This window comes from Ascaphus truei, chromosome 12 (genome assembly GCF_040206685.1).
Source record: "Ascaphus truei isolate aAscTru1 chromosome 12, aAscTru1.hap1, whole genome shotgun sequence".
NCBI lineage: Eukaryota > Metazoa > Chordata > Amphibia > Anura > Ascaphidae > Ascaphus > Ascaphus truei.
The window spans coordinates 29,632,350-29,645,433 of record NC_134494.1 but is presented as its reverse complement, the minus strand read 5'-3'; the positions used below and the strand labels follow the sequence as shown (position 1 = coordinate 29,645,433).

Genomic DNA, 13,084 nt, shown 5'->3' with positions numbered 1-13,084 from the left:
AATTGGGGTTGAAGGGAGGAGGAATTGGGGTGAGGGGGGAGGAATTGGGGTGAGGGGGGAGGAATTGGCGTTGAAGGGAGGAGGAATTGGGGTGAGGGGGGAGGAATTGGGGTTGAAGGGAGGAGGAATTGGTGGTGTGGGGGAATTGGGGTCACTGTAGCTTGGAGTACCACAGCACAGCTCTGGGGGACCCCTTGTTTCAAATAAGTAACACACATAAATACATATGTACGTAAAAAAAAATGAACCAGCGGCACAGACTGCTGCTTTATGTTTTAATTCCGACATGTGCTTGTACAGAAAGTCCTCATTTTCTTTTCTTTAAAAAGCAAAAAAAAAAAAAATGCAAGTAAACATGACACAAAAAACCCTGCGTGCGCATCCTCACCTTCCTCAAACCCGTCCCGGAACGAGCCGGACCGGCTCATAGTGCGGTTCTTTTCATCCAGCGACATGGAGCTGTTGCGGAAGCGGGTATCACTGTAGGGGTCGTACGAACCGTCGGCGTTGGACAGGCTGTGGGTCCTTTGCATGGTTTGGTTCACCAAAGTCATCTGCGCTGCAGTTGTGGGACTTGCTGGAAAGGGAAAGAAAAATCGTGTGGTTTGTGTCATTCTGTTGTCAAGTTAAGCACGCCTCTTACACAAAAGAGATTAAAAAATACTCATTCTGAATAAAAAAAAAGGGAGCATTTTTATACCGTCTTATCAGTAGAACACCATTTTGTAGAAATGTCTAAAATGTATAGTGAATTATATATATATATATATATATATATATATATATATACATATATACATATACAGTGTTCGACAAACCTATACATTTGCTCGCCCCGGGCGAGTGGATTTAACCCCCGGGCGAGTAAATATTGGCCCAAGCAGCACACGTTTGGTACTAGGTGGCGAGTAGATTTTTTTGTGTGGCGAGTAGATTTTTTGGTGATTTGTCAACCACTGTGTGTGTATATATATATATATATATATATATATATATACAGGCATACCCCGTATTAACGTACGCAATGGGACTGGAGCATGTATGTAAAGCGAAAATGTACTTAAAGTGAAGCACTACCTTTTCCCCACTTATCGATGCATGTACTGTACTGCAATCGTCATATACGTGCATAACTGATGTAATAAACGCATGTGTAACAGGCTCTATAGTCTCCCCGCTTGCGCACAGCTTCGGTACAGGTAGGGAGCCGGTATTGCTGTTCAGGACGTGCTGTCAGGCGCATGTGTGAGCTGCCGTTTGCCTATTGAGCGAGATGTACTTACTCGCGAGTGTACTTAAAGTGAGTGTCCTTAAACCGGGGTATGCCTGTATATATATATATTATTATTTATTTTATTTATTTTTTCTTCAGATTTTGGATTACAAACGTGTGTGTGTGACGTAATTGTAGAGGTCTAGGACTTTGTCATACATCTGGCTTTCGCCTCCAAAGGCCCCACCAATAAATCAATTCAGGCCATCATGAGAACGTATTTTCTTTCCTGGTTGAAAAAGACTATACCGAAATGAAAACGTTTTCTTTCTACCAACCTCCTTGAATATCGCACGGGACAAAAGACATTCTATTATTAATTTAATAATGGAATTGGTGGTAACAGCCATGCCACGGTTTAACAAAAGCCTTCTTTTTAGAGAAATCCCAAGAGCAAAACAATTCTACAATGAATCATAGATGGAGTCTGAAAATGTCAAGATAAGAGCAGGCTCCGTTCTAGCCAACACTCCAACTTTTATTGCACATTTATAATCTTAAATATTTAAAAAGATGTGCAACTGTGCCATGGGTGAAAATATAAAACCAGTTCCTTGATGAATACGCTAAACTAACTCCTTCAAAATGCACTGCATGATATTGTAAATGAGCGTTTTGTGAACATTGAGGACCCTTCCGGATGTAACATAAATGAGTACCTTTGTGGTCTCTAAAGAGGATTGGCAACTTCCCCTATATACACTTTTGATGCTGGCCCAGCAGAAGGTATCACAGCAAGCAAAAAATACTGCTACCAGTACAATGGAATGTACATTAGGAAGAGGCGAGACAGATCACACCTGTGACGAGATTTCTACTGGATATAACCTAAATGTCTGGAAACTTGGTAAGCGTTGAGAATGCTTTCTGGGCTCTGTCTAATTGAAAGGCGGGATAATGACTGCTGTAGGAAGCTGGTTGGTAATTATTCATGCATCGATTATAGGGACATAGTAAGATGTCACTCAAATGTCACTTATTACGCAGGATTAGAAAACAGCGAGGATTTATTACCACACGTCATTAAAAATCCTCACTTAGTCATGCCCAGACTCACCTAGCTGTGAGAAGTTGAACCTGGTCCCGCACGGTGACGTTATGCTGGAGCCGGGTGAGAATGGCGAGTTATTAGCAGTGTCCTGGAGCCCCCCCGCAGAGTGTGATCGGAGCCATTCTTTGGCATCTTCTTGGCTGCGTATCTGTGACGATGGAGCATACCTGTGGCAAAGGTGGAAATCAAAATACATCATGAAAAAAGGTTGAGTTCTAAGCAACAAGGTTGCCGGCTCCTCAAAATGACAGCGTGTTTGCAGCACAAATGACCTCAATCGTATCAGCGCTCTACCTTTTGCACATAATTAAATATGCCGTATGCAGTGTAATGATGCACCACGCACAAAAAAATGCAATCAAACAGAAAGGGTATGGTGATAACATTTGGGGGCAAATCGCCAAGCAGTTGTAACTTAACTGTTACAAAGACAACAGTAGAACACAAGCTAGATCAATGTGAACTACAGAGTCTGATTTATTGAAAAAATAAATAACTGTAGTGGAAAGTGGTTGATTCAGTGAACATTTGATAAAACAAATGACAGGACACCATAATTGCACCACTTCTGCCTTTATACACAGACCTCCGTGTATTTTTGTTATACTGCATATTGCAAATGCAGCAAGTGACAAATCTCGCACATGCAGAAAATGAACCTGTTGAAATGATGGTTGCTGGCAAAATCGTAAACTTGACCAATGTTCACTCGTCCAGACAAATAAACCAACAGCCACAATGAAGACACAAAAAAAGCAATGCTCCACAACCACAAAAGTAGTTCATATGATACGTGGCAGCACCAATACCTGAGTCCTTTTTTAGGCAAAGTGTTCCTATCAAGATGAGGATCGCTGCAGCAAAGTTGAGAAAGAAGGTAAGAGCTTCCAAGGAGACACAAGAAGAGAAGAAAACAGAGGGAAATGAAAGCGAAGGAAATTGCAGGGTACACGTCCACAGTTTTGTGGAGACAAAAGAGGAATGCTCCATTTGAACAAGAACGTGCAGATGACAGGACCACGGAAAACGTGCACAGAAAAGCCCCACAAATACTGTCCATGAACCTATAACAACTCCCTCATACTGGAAGCCCAATGAGATGATGAGTTATGAAGTGCATGCGTCACTAATTGCTTTAATCCATTTGGGTGTAAATTATTACTCTGTATTATAGGATTTTATTTGAATTATTGGTGGAGCAGTATGCAGATTAAGTGAAATACGACTATAGACTTAAGTGAATAGACCTGGGGTGGTTAACTCCAGCCCTTAAGAGACAACAGCAGTCATTCTGACTGAGCCACTGATTGAGTAATCTGTGCTGAAGCAGGGATATCACCAATTCCTGGCCTGTTGGTGGCCCTTGAGAACTGGAGTTGACAAAACATTAAATTATTTAAAATCCTTTGGCGTTTCAGCTAGCTCCGTATATTTTGATTATGATTCATACGCACAAGACTCAGCCTGAAAGACATTGCGTATCCAAACATAAGTAAACGATAATGAACAACGGACTTGATGACAAGTTGACGGATCTGAAACCCTGCGAATAAGCAGCATGCCAGAAAGAAGGCCAAATTCCAGGGAGAGTATGTGTCTTGGGTTTAATGACTTAATCTTGCATTAATCAATAAAAGAAAGCATTGTCATTCTTTACAAGTATAATTAGCTCTGTGGAGTCGAGTACTGGTAGACTCTCACTGGCATGGCCTTGTTTCAACCTACAGATTAAACCGCAGAAACAAACACAAGAGGCATCTCCAAGCACAACCCTCCACAAGACAATTTGTATTGCAGATGTGAGCCAAGAAAGTGGTGATGTTTTTTGTGCACAGCACGGACAATGACAGCATTACCTGTCCTGCTTCCTGGGCAAAGTATTTCTGCTGAATTTAGGACTAGCAGCAGGAGAAGATAGTGGGCTAAAGTGACGGGTGAACAAATTGGGCAGAAAACAAGAAGGCGTATTAGCATGAGCGTAGAAACAAAAAATGGCAAAGTAACATTTTCTAGTAAGTGTTTAAAACTCTGTATGATTCTTTGTCAATTGTTATATCTTTACAGGTCCTACATGAAAATAACGGGCAGGCATATGCATGACCTGGAAGACGGACCTGTTGCATTTTCCGAAGCTCATGCATGAGAACACTGACACCCATGTATTATTTTCATGTCGGAACAAAAATGGTACCACGAACTACAATGAATTTAAATAAGTTTAGCAGTTTGATATGGGCTACCAGCAATTTGACATGGTCAAGCAACAATCTGAATCATTTACCTGCTTCATTTCTTACAATGTTGTAATTTAGGACAGGTTGAGATGTGACAAAACCCAACTCTTACCCATGTTATTTGTTATGACTTTCACAAACTGATCCATATCAAACTCAAGATCGTAAAGTGTAAAACCCTGCAGACATCAAGGTTTTTGGTTTCGGGCAACAGACAAATGGAACCATGAAGTATCATGTTCAGCCACGTCTGAGGGACCCTTCAAGGTACCCACCAAAGTCGAGCCAAAGACATTACAGCTTAGCTAAAAAGATTTCTCTTTGTTAATAACCCACGTGCTGTTGCTGCCGTTTCCTCCCTTACATCTCTCTCTTTTCCTGTTTTTGTCTTGTTTACACTCCACAGGGTTGATGGCCATGGGACCTTTGATTCATTGGAAGTATAACTAATAGATTAAGGGCCATATTCTTTACACATACTGAAACGGACGTTTGGGCAATTATCAGCCCCAAATCCCCATAGACATAAATTGGGGGGTTTTGGTAGAAAACGGTCTGAACTGTCTCTGGCATATATAGAATAAACCCTTAAATCCGCTTAAATGTTGTATGAGGCCAGTGCAAAGCGATTAGGACAACCCCGCTTTCCAGTTACCGACAACCTCCATAAGCACCAGAACAATCCGAGCTACTAGGTGCAACAACTAGGAAGATTGCTCCAAGAACTTTGCACATAATAGGAGTCTCTTAAACCAGGGGTGCGCAAACTGGGGGGGCCGGAGATTTGTCCGGGTGGGCGCGGACAGTTGCAGGGGCCCCGCACTCTTCCCCAAAGCATTTAAATTAAATGCAACACTCCACTTATTGGGATTATCGGGATTCGGCCGGGTGTGACGCATTGCCATGGCAACGCGGCGTCATTTTGTGCCGTCACACGCGTCAAATTACGCAGCGGGTCACGTGACGTCATATGACCCCGCAGCGTCATTTGACGCGGATGTAAGGTAGGTGGGGGAGCAGGTATCCACATTTTCTCATACGCTTAACCCTTTGGGTGTCCAAGGACATAGCTGCGTCATGGGATCTGGCACCCCAGGGGATACGTGACGTAGGACCTACGTCATATACCAATTGCTCATTATTGTATGGGAAATAAAACGAGATCGAACAGAAAGAGGAAGGGAAGAGGAAGACTAATTTTCTGTTCCATCATCAGTGATGGAGTGACGGGATATTGCTGTATAGTAAACAAAAGATGGAGGCAACCAACTCACCTTTCAGACATGGGCGTCTTAACACTGTTCATCCTTATGAAGGGAGTCAGGGAATCATCCTTACAGGACATGGGTAATGCGCTGGGAGAGTTATTGCTCAGGGTTCCTCCACTGCTGAGTGAGATATCAATAGACTCACAGCTGGTGTGGAGGCTGCTGACTGACTGGTATCCAAGGCCATCCTTACTAACTGCTGAGGAGCTACTTGCATTGGTTCCCCAGGTTAAGCTATTGGAAGGTGCGGAGTGGGCAGATCCAGGACTTGAGGCCAGAGGAGAGTGGTTTAGGTCAGTGCTTTTGCCATAGAGGGGACTGCTGCCTCCACTGCTCAACATGCTACTCCCAGAAGGAGAATCGAGGTTAGTCTGTGCATTCATAGTGGCGTGAGGGTTGGAAATGACCGTCGAATTCTTCATGTTATCAGCTGTTGTGATGGGGACTTGCTTATTTGGTTTTGCACCAAAAAGTCTGAAAATAAGAATTAAGACATGGGACATGTTACCTTCACTGGAAAAACCTTCAGTTTAGAAGAGTACACAAAACAGCATTTAATTTAATCTAAACCTTTTCCTTTTTTAAAAGGAACACTCTAAACCAGTGGTTTTCAACCTTGTTTTGGTTAGGGGATTGAAATTCTGGGGAACCCCAACCCTCGCCCCATGTCACCCTTGTCTCTCTCCCCCATCACCCCCGTCTCTCCCACCCATCGCCCCCCGTCTCTCTCCCCCCTCACACTCCCTCCCTTCCTCCTTGCACGTGCACACACAGTCTGCCCCTCCCGCACACACTCTTCCACTTACACACTGTCTCACACACACACAGTTTCCCACTAACACACACACCTGAGAGCGCGCGCGCCCAATCCTTCCTCTCCCTCCGGTCAGCGCCGAGAGCAGACAGGGAGAGGAAGTTTAGCAGTGACCGGGCGGCTGATGCTGAGCTCGGGAGTCGCCGGGTCATTGCGGCGTGGGGTGCCACTGCGCCTGGGAGAGTTGTTCCAGCTCTCCCCCGAGGCGGCCACTGAACCCCTGTGGCTCACGGAGCACTGGGGTTCTGCGGAACCTCAGTGAAAAATCACTGATTTGAACACTCATAAAACTAAGTTTGCTATTTGCTATTTTAATGCATCGTTGCTTTCCCCCCCCCCCCCCCCATTCTTAAACCCTATGGATAAAAAATAAGCAAATAGACTATGGGCCATATTTACTAAACTGTGCTATTCCACAAGACAATTTCCTGTGCCAGAAGACACATTATGGCTCATTCAATTGCATAGGCTAAAAGGTGTCTTATGGAATAGTATGGTCTAGAAAATGTATTTAAAACAGAGCAATAGAGAGGTAGACAGACAGGCATAGAAAGAGTATCGCAATGTCACTAATTATAAACAAAATTCCTTTGCCAACATACAATATTTTACAAGTGTTTGTCTGGAGTATTCCAATCACTTTATTGCTAGAAATGCACTATACCTGCGCAATGTTGGAGAGGACACATCTGGGTACTTGCTCCCTTGTTGGCGGGTACAGTTAGTGGCAGCCTGTGTTGCTGGGTTCAACTTAACCGAATTACAGGAGGTCACGCTCTCATTGTCGGAGGAGATACCCTTTTCCTTGTCGGTTTGGTTGCTCATTCCTGGCACAGGGTTGCCTAGAGCTACTCTGCCTGGCTCTCTTAGTTTGGGGATGGGCAGTCCAGCTGACTTGCTGCTTATATTGGAGTCAATGCTGCTGGTACTAGATCTGTTTCCAGTTCCACTCCGTGATTTGCTGGGTCTGGGTAAGCTCCGGTACTGAAGGTTAGTTCTGGCGCTAAGCTGAAGGTAGCCATCGTCGTGGTTCTGCGGACCATCAACACTTGCCTTGCGGTTAGAGGACCTGCCTATGAGTCCAGAAGACTTTGGCATTTTGCCCAGGGTCGCTGAGCCGCTGGTGATTGTAACACCGCTGGCGGTGATCATAGGGATGCCAACCACTGTCCCACCCGGTTTTTTAAACCCAAAAGTATTTGTGTTTGTAGTGATTGTCCTCGAGGTACTTGTCGGGGGCTTTTTGGCTTCATCCCCACTGCTGCGTCCTGCATCAGACGGAGAACGTTTAACATGTGTGGCTTTTGGAGAAAGTCTTCCTTTTTCTGAAACCTTTGCATCATCTGTCTTCCCTGAAACAGTAACAAATATAGAAGAATTCCCAAGATAGGTACAGACTAGCTATACATAGATTTTACACCATGGCTGTATGACACACAATGTAAAGCTCCTATCTGTATTTAAAAGGGAAAAAAAAAATGTATCTGACATTATTTCTGCTTTAGGTCTTAAATACCTTCCAATATTTCTATTATGGAGGTCTGATAACTTCCCCTCTTATTATTTTTAAGACTTCTAAATTATTTACCACTTTTTATATTTAATGTACTGTTATATAATTGTTCAACAACCTGTTGAAATGTTCGTGTAATACTGTCCTTTCCTTACCTGTCCCGGGTGTTTTCAAAGTGCCTGTTGCAGCTGGAGAGGGCTTTGTCCTCGGTGTGGTAATCCCAACCTGAGCAGTCATTCCACGCCTCCATGACCCTGTCTGGGAGATGACCGTGTTCTTCCTCCCGGACGTGCTTTTGTCTGATTCATCAGACACGTCGGAGGGATTTTTCCGCCACTTAGACCCAGGTTCCATCTTCACACCGCTGTCTGAGCCTCCGTCTGACTTCTTCACTTCATCACCAGACCACAGGGAATTCCGGTCAACGTGCAAATGCTTCTCAGCATCAGTCTGCATCGATTACAAGGATTACAAACGGTGCGTAAAGCAGTGATGCACAAGTTCGGTTCTCATGGGTCGCAAACAGGCCAAGTGTTCCAAAATGTTCTAATGAACACTTAATTAGCTTACCTACAGTTACCACCTGTTCAATTGCTTAGGTGGATTTTAGGTACACTTAACCCCCGCTTCAGCTAATTAATGTATACATTCAGCGGTGCTCCTCTAGGTAAGGTAAGTATCAAGACAGGAAGAGAAGAGAGACCTAGTACTATGATGCAGCTGTGATCCTAGTGAGAGTTTTGAATCGAACTCTGGATCCAGTACCGATACGTATGGTGGCCTGAGTGTATCATTTCTTACATATAATAAAAAGGAGATCAAGGGTGATCAATCTGTTCCCACCACGTTATTGGGGAACATGTAGTAGGCTCAGCGGGTATCTAGAGAACCGTTTCCTAAAATCATACAAATAATCACATCAGGTAATACTGGTAGTATGAAACTCGAAATCCACCGTTATCCGTCACATTTCAAGACGGCTAGCTTGTAGTAGTGCCATGCAATAAGTGGCCAGTGGTGTTCACGTAATAGCCCAAGCGATAGATCTAGGTGATCTTTTCCACCACCTTTGCCGGAACAGTTCAATTGCCAGTGAGACAGGCTTTAATGAGGCAAAGGTGAATAAGCAGAACAACACAGGCGCTGATGGTATACTGGATAAAGCGATTAGATACTGGATCCTTGACTGGGATTCCTTGCAGAGAACTGCCAGCGAGGTGCAGAAGAACTGTGTTGTTCTGCCTTATTCCCCTTTGCCTCATTATAGCCCGTCTGAACTGCTCCAGCAAAGTTGGGGAAAAGATCACCTACATCTATCCCTTGGGCTATTACGTAAACACCACTGGCCACTTATTGCATGGCACTACTACAAGCTAGCCGTCTTGAAATGTGATGGATAACGGTGGATTTCGAGTTTCATACTACCAGTATTACCTGATGTGATTATTTGTATGATTTTAGGGAACGGTTCTCTAGATACCCGCTGAGCCTACTACATGTTCCCCTAATACGTGTTGGGAACAGATTGATCACCCTTGATCTTCTTTTTATTATATCTAAGAATTGGTGACTGATACACTCAGGCCACCATACGTAACGGTATTGGATCCAGAGTTCGATTCAAAACTCTCACTAGGATCACAGCTGCATCATAGTTGTTTTAATACCCAATATTTTATACTTGTTGACATTATAATATTTATTTTAATCAACTCATTTGCACCAATCAGACAAGTGCCCGTACTAGGTCTCTTTTCTCTTCCTGTCTTGATACCTAGGTGAATTCTAGCCTGAAAACCTGTCCAGCTTGCGGGCATCACTGGTGTAAAGGGTCATACCAGCCATAGGTCAACAAAGAAGATATTGATGCAAGAAAACGCCTCCTTGAATTCATACATACATAAGCTTGAGCCAATACAACCATCTACTGTATTTTAATTAGATCTTGGTTGTGGTCAACAAAAACAAAGATGCATTGGTGTCAGTTAGAACTGCACCAATAATCTATCTACAAGTAGGACAACATGTGCATATTTTCCTAAACTGGTCAACTGAGAAGACACAAAAAAGATCTTTTAAATCCCATGGAGAGGCTGAGAAGGCCTAACATCTTTGTTTTTAACATCTTAATTTCAAGAGGGGCATGTAATGCATTGCAGGCCGCTCCGGCAGCAAAGAGGTTAATGCAGAGTTAGAAATATATACTTTATAGCTCTGATTATAGATTAGCACAGTCACTGCCATAGATACCACAAGTTAAAATAGTATTATTTAACTGCATTCCTGGTCTCTGGAAGCCATAACCACCATCTTTCAAGTGAATCTATTCAGTAGAATCCGATGCAATCCTACAAAATGAGTTGTAACAAACGTGCACCTCTATTACAGGCATCCAATGACAAGCAGGTCATACATTTCTGTATTTTTCCTCCCGGAAAACTGTCAAGCATATAATTCAAAATGCCACAATATTGATGAGAACAGGCTTAGACACAGAGCCACATAAGACAAAAAGCTCTGGGAGGAGAACATACAAAGTGGATACAATTCCACCCACTTGTACACATGATCTTGGTACGAAATTTTAACTTGCAAACCCATGAGCTATTTTTAGATGAACAGAATGGTCCAAGTAGCCAAACACGCCAACAACTTCATGTAAAAGAAAGTCAGCCCAGTTTAATCAGATCAACTCAGGATCACAAAACAAAAAACCTCTCGGAAACACACCAGGTGGTATTTCGTATTGGCCCACGGCGCCGTGGGCTACAATATGAGCCCTTCATCAGACGTTATTTGAAATGCACATACGGAATGCAGAAAAAAATATTTGTCAGTGGCCAGTCCCAAAAGAGAACTCGCAAGTGTCTTTTTAGAAAAGATTTCCATGGTCTCCATCAATCTGGGTGGACAAATCCATAGGGATTTGCTTATATTTGTTCATTTAATTATTTAGTTGGTGATGTGGGGGGGAGCGGTGGAGTATAACATGAAAAGTCAAGAGGTGGTCATCGCTAAACTGTAATAGCTGCATAGTGGTCATTTAAATGGATTATTACATTAAATGGAGGGGCATTTACGTGATTGACTGTTAATGATAATTATAAACAATAATACTGTACTGTACTAATAATAAAAATTAAAAAAAACGGTTGAAGTTTAATAAATAACCCTCAAGATTATGTCTCAGGTACAGACCTGAGGCAATTAGATTTGAAAGGTGTCAACCAAAAGTATCCACTCCTCTACTATCAGTTATAACTTTTTGCCTAAATTCGAAGGCTACTAAACATAGTCTAAACACTAACACGAAGTTAAACCTTATGGTCCATAATTAATAAACATTGCTACGCCATAACGCACCTTCTGAGAATGGAAGACACCTTACAGCTCATTCAAGTGGATTGGTCGTAAGGGTGTCTTATGAACTCCACTTGGTAAATATAGCCCTGTATGGTGCTGTGCGAACAGCATCCTTGGAGGTAAAATCCATCCTACTCCAGCAGTGCAGTACAGTACTTGGAATGTTGGCATTTTTATGGGATTTAAAAATGGTTACCATTCCTTCCTACAAAATTATATTTTGCTGCAGGTAATTCAATGAGTTTAACATGAATTGTACCGAGACATTTTAAAAAGCAACATATACTGGGCACTTAACGTTATTTATAAAATGTGTGCGTGCGCACGTACACGTACACGTACACACACACACACACACACACACACACATATATATATATATATATATATATACACACACTATAACTTCCACTGTGCAACTCTTTAAAAATAAAAAAATAAAATTATTAGGGAGGGATCGCCCCGGCAACGTTTCATACGCTCTCTGTACACGCGCCTGTGATCCCGGACGTGCCGAATATGTGACCCGTAGCGAAGTCGTTGACCCCAGTCTTGGCTACATTTGATAAGACAGATTACCATCACTATGTTTACGGATAGGTGGAGACATAACAAACACTTTACCTGCACATCCAGGTTTTTCCGTGAGGATGCGGGTGTGTTGGCGTACGAGCTGATGGATGAGCTGGTGTTTATATCATCTGTACTCAAATTATCTATCGTATCACTGATCCCACTGCTCACCGAGCTGCTGTCATCCCAGCTGTGAGAGAGAGGGAGAGAGAAGGCTTTAAACAACCATGCAGTTGGCTTGTAAAACAGCAAAAGCAAGTACAACGGACTCCACCAGTACGCAGGATTCTTCAATGCAATGTATCCCTTTCACCCCTCCAAGGGTTGGCAAAACCCAGTGCACACAGATGCAAATAGCTTTTTAAGGCACTCTTATTTTGTATGTTTTAGTGTTTATTAGGATCACTGACACCAACAGCAGAGACAATTGAATGCCAGATAGTTCAAGCTAAATGAAAGAGATTCCAAGCTCTTTGAACAGTGATAAGGAGTTTCTGTGGGAGCCGTAATTAGTTTCCATTGCCAGCATTCTTCTACACAGGAGCCCAATAATCATCATCCTTAACTTTACTTTACTTTAATGAGACCGCTAATCAGAAGAGAATTGAAATAATAGAACCACAAGCAGGAATGAGATGGGATGTCAAGAAGATCACCAATGCAGTTCTGTTAAACAGATTAACACAACAGAAGAACGACCACCAAAGTAAATCAAGACCATGCACATTAATGTCTGTCTATCGTATCTCTTCCTCGGAGACCTTGTGAAGGAGTCAAAACACACACTGTATCTCAACTTGCTTCTGTCCTCCATAATATTCACTCACGCCCAAGACTACCCTGGAAAGATGTTTTCCTGCAAACACGAACGGATCATTTGGGTTTGGCTGACTTATGTTGTTTTGGGCAATGCCTAATGACTGATATGCGTTATTCATGTTATGCTTTTTATTGTTGTGGACATTATACAAACCATTTTGCTTTCCTCTGAAAAT

General features: G+C 42.8%; 1 protein-coding gene across 14 annotated transcripts in view; it reads right to left on the bottom strand.

Annotated features, from left to right (window-relative positions):
* Positions 1 to 13,084, bottom strand: part of NAV2 (neuron navigator 2) — a 439,021-nt gene that overhangs the window by 31,994 nt on the left and 393,943 nt on the right. For 10 of the 14 annotated variants that reach the window (XM_075567188.1, XM_075567187.1, XM_075567181.1 and 7 more), the window contains 8 exons: positions 12,141 to 12,279; positions 8,309 to 8,603; positions 7,305 to 7,992; positions 5,833 to 6,300; positions 4,181 to 4,246; positions 3,134 to 3,178; positions 2,331 to 2,491; positions 389 to 577 (listed from right to left, as the gene is read on the bottom strand). In XM_075567188.1, the coding sequence (XP_075423303.1) occupies positions 389 to 577; positions 2,331 to 2,491; positions 3,134 to 3,178; positions 4,181 to 4,246; positions 5,833 to 6,300; positions 7,305 to 7,992; positions 8,309 to 8,603; positions 12,141 to 12,279 (2,051 nt within the window). The remainder of the gene's footprint in view (positions 1 to 388; positions 578 to 2,330; positions 2,492 to 3,133; positions 3,179 to 4,180; positions 4,247 to 5,832; positions 6,301 to 7,304; positions 7,993 to 8,308; positions 8,604 to 12,140; positions 12,280 to 13,084) is intronic. The other 4 variants (XM_075567182.1, XM_075567185.1, XM_075567184.1 and 1 more) reach the window with 2 other exon arrangements.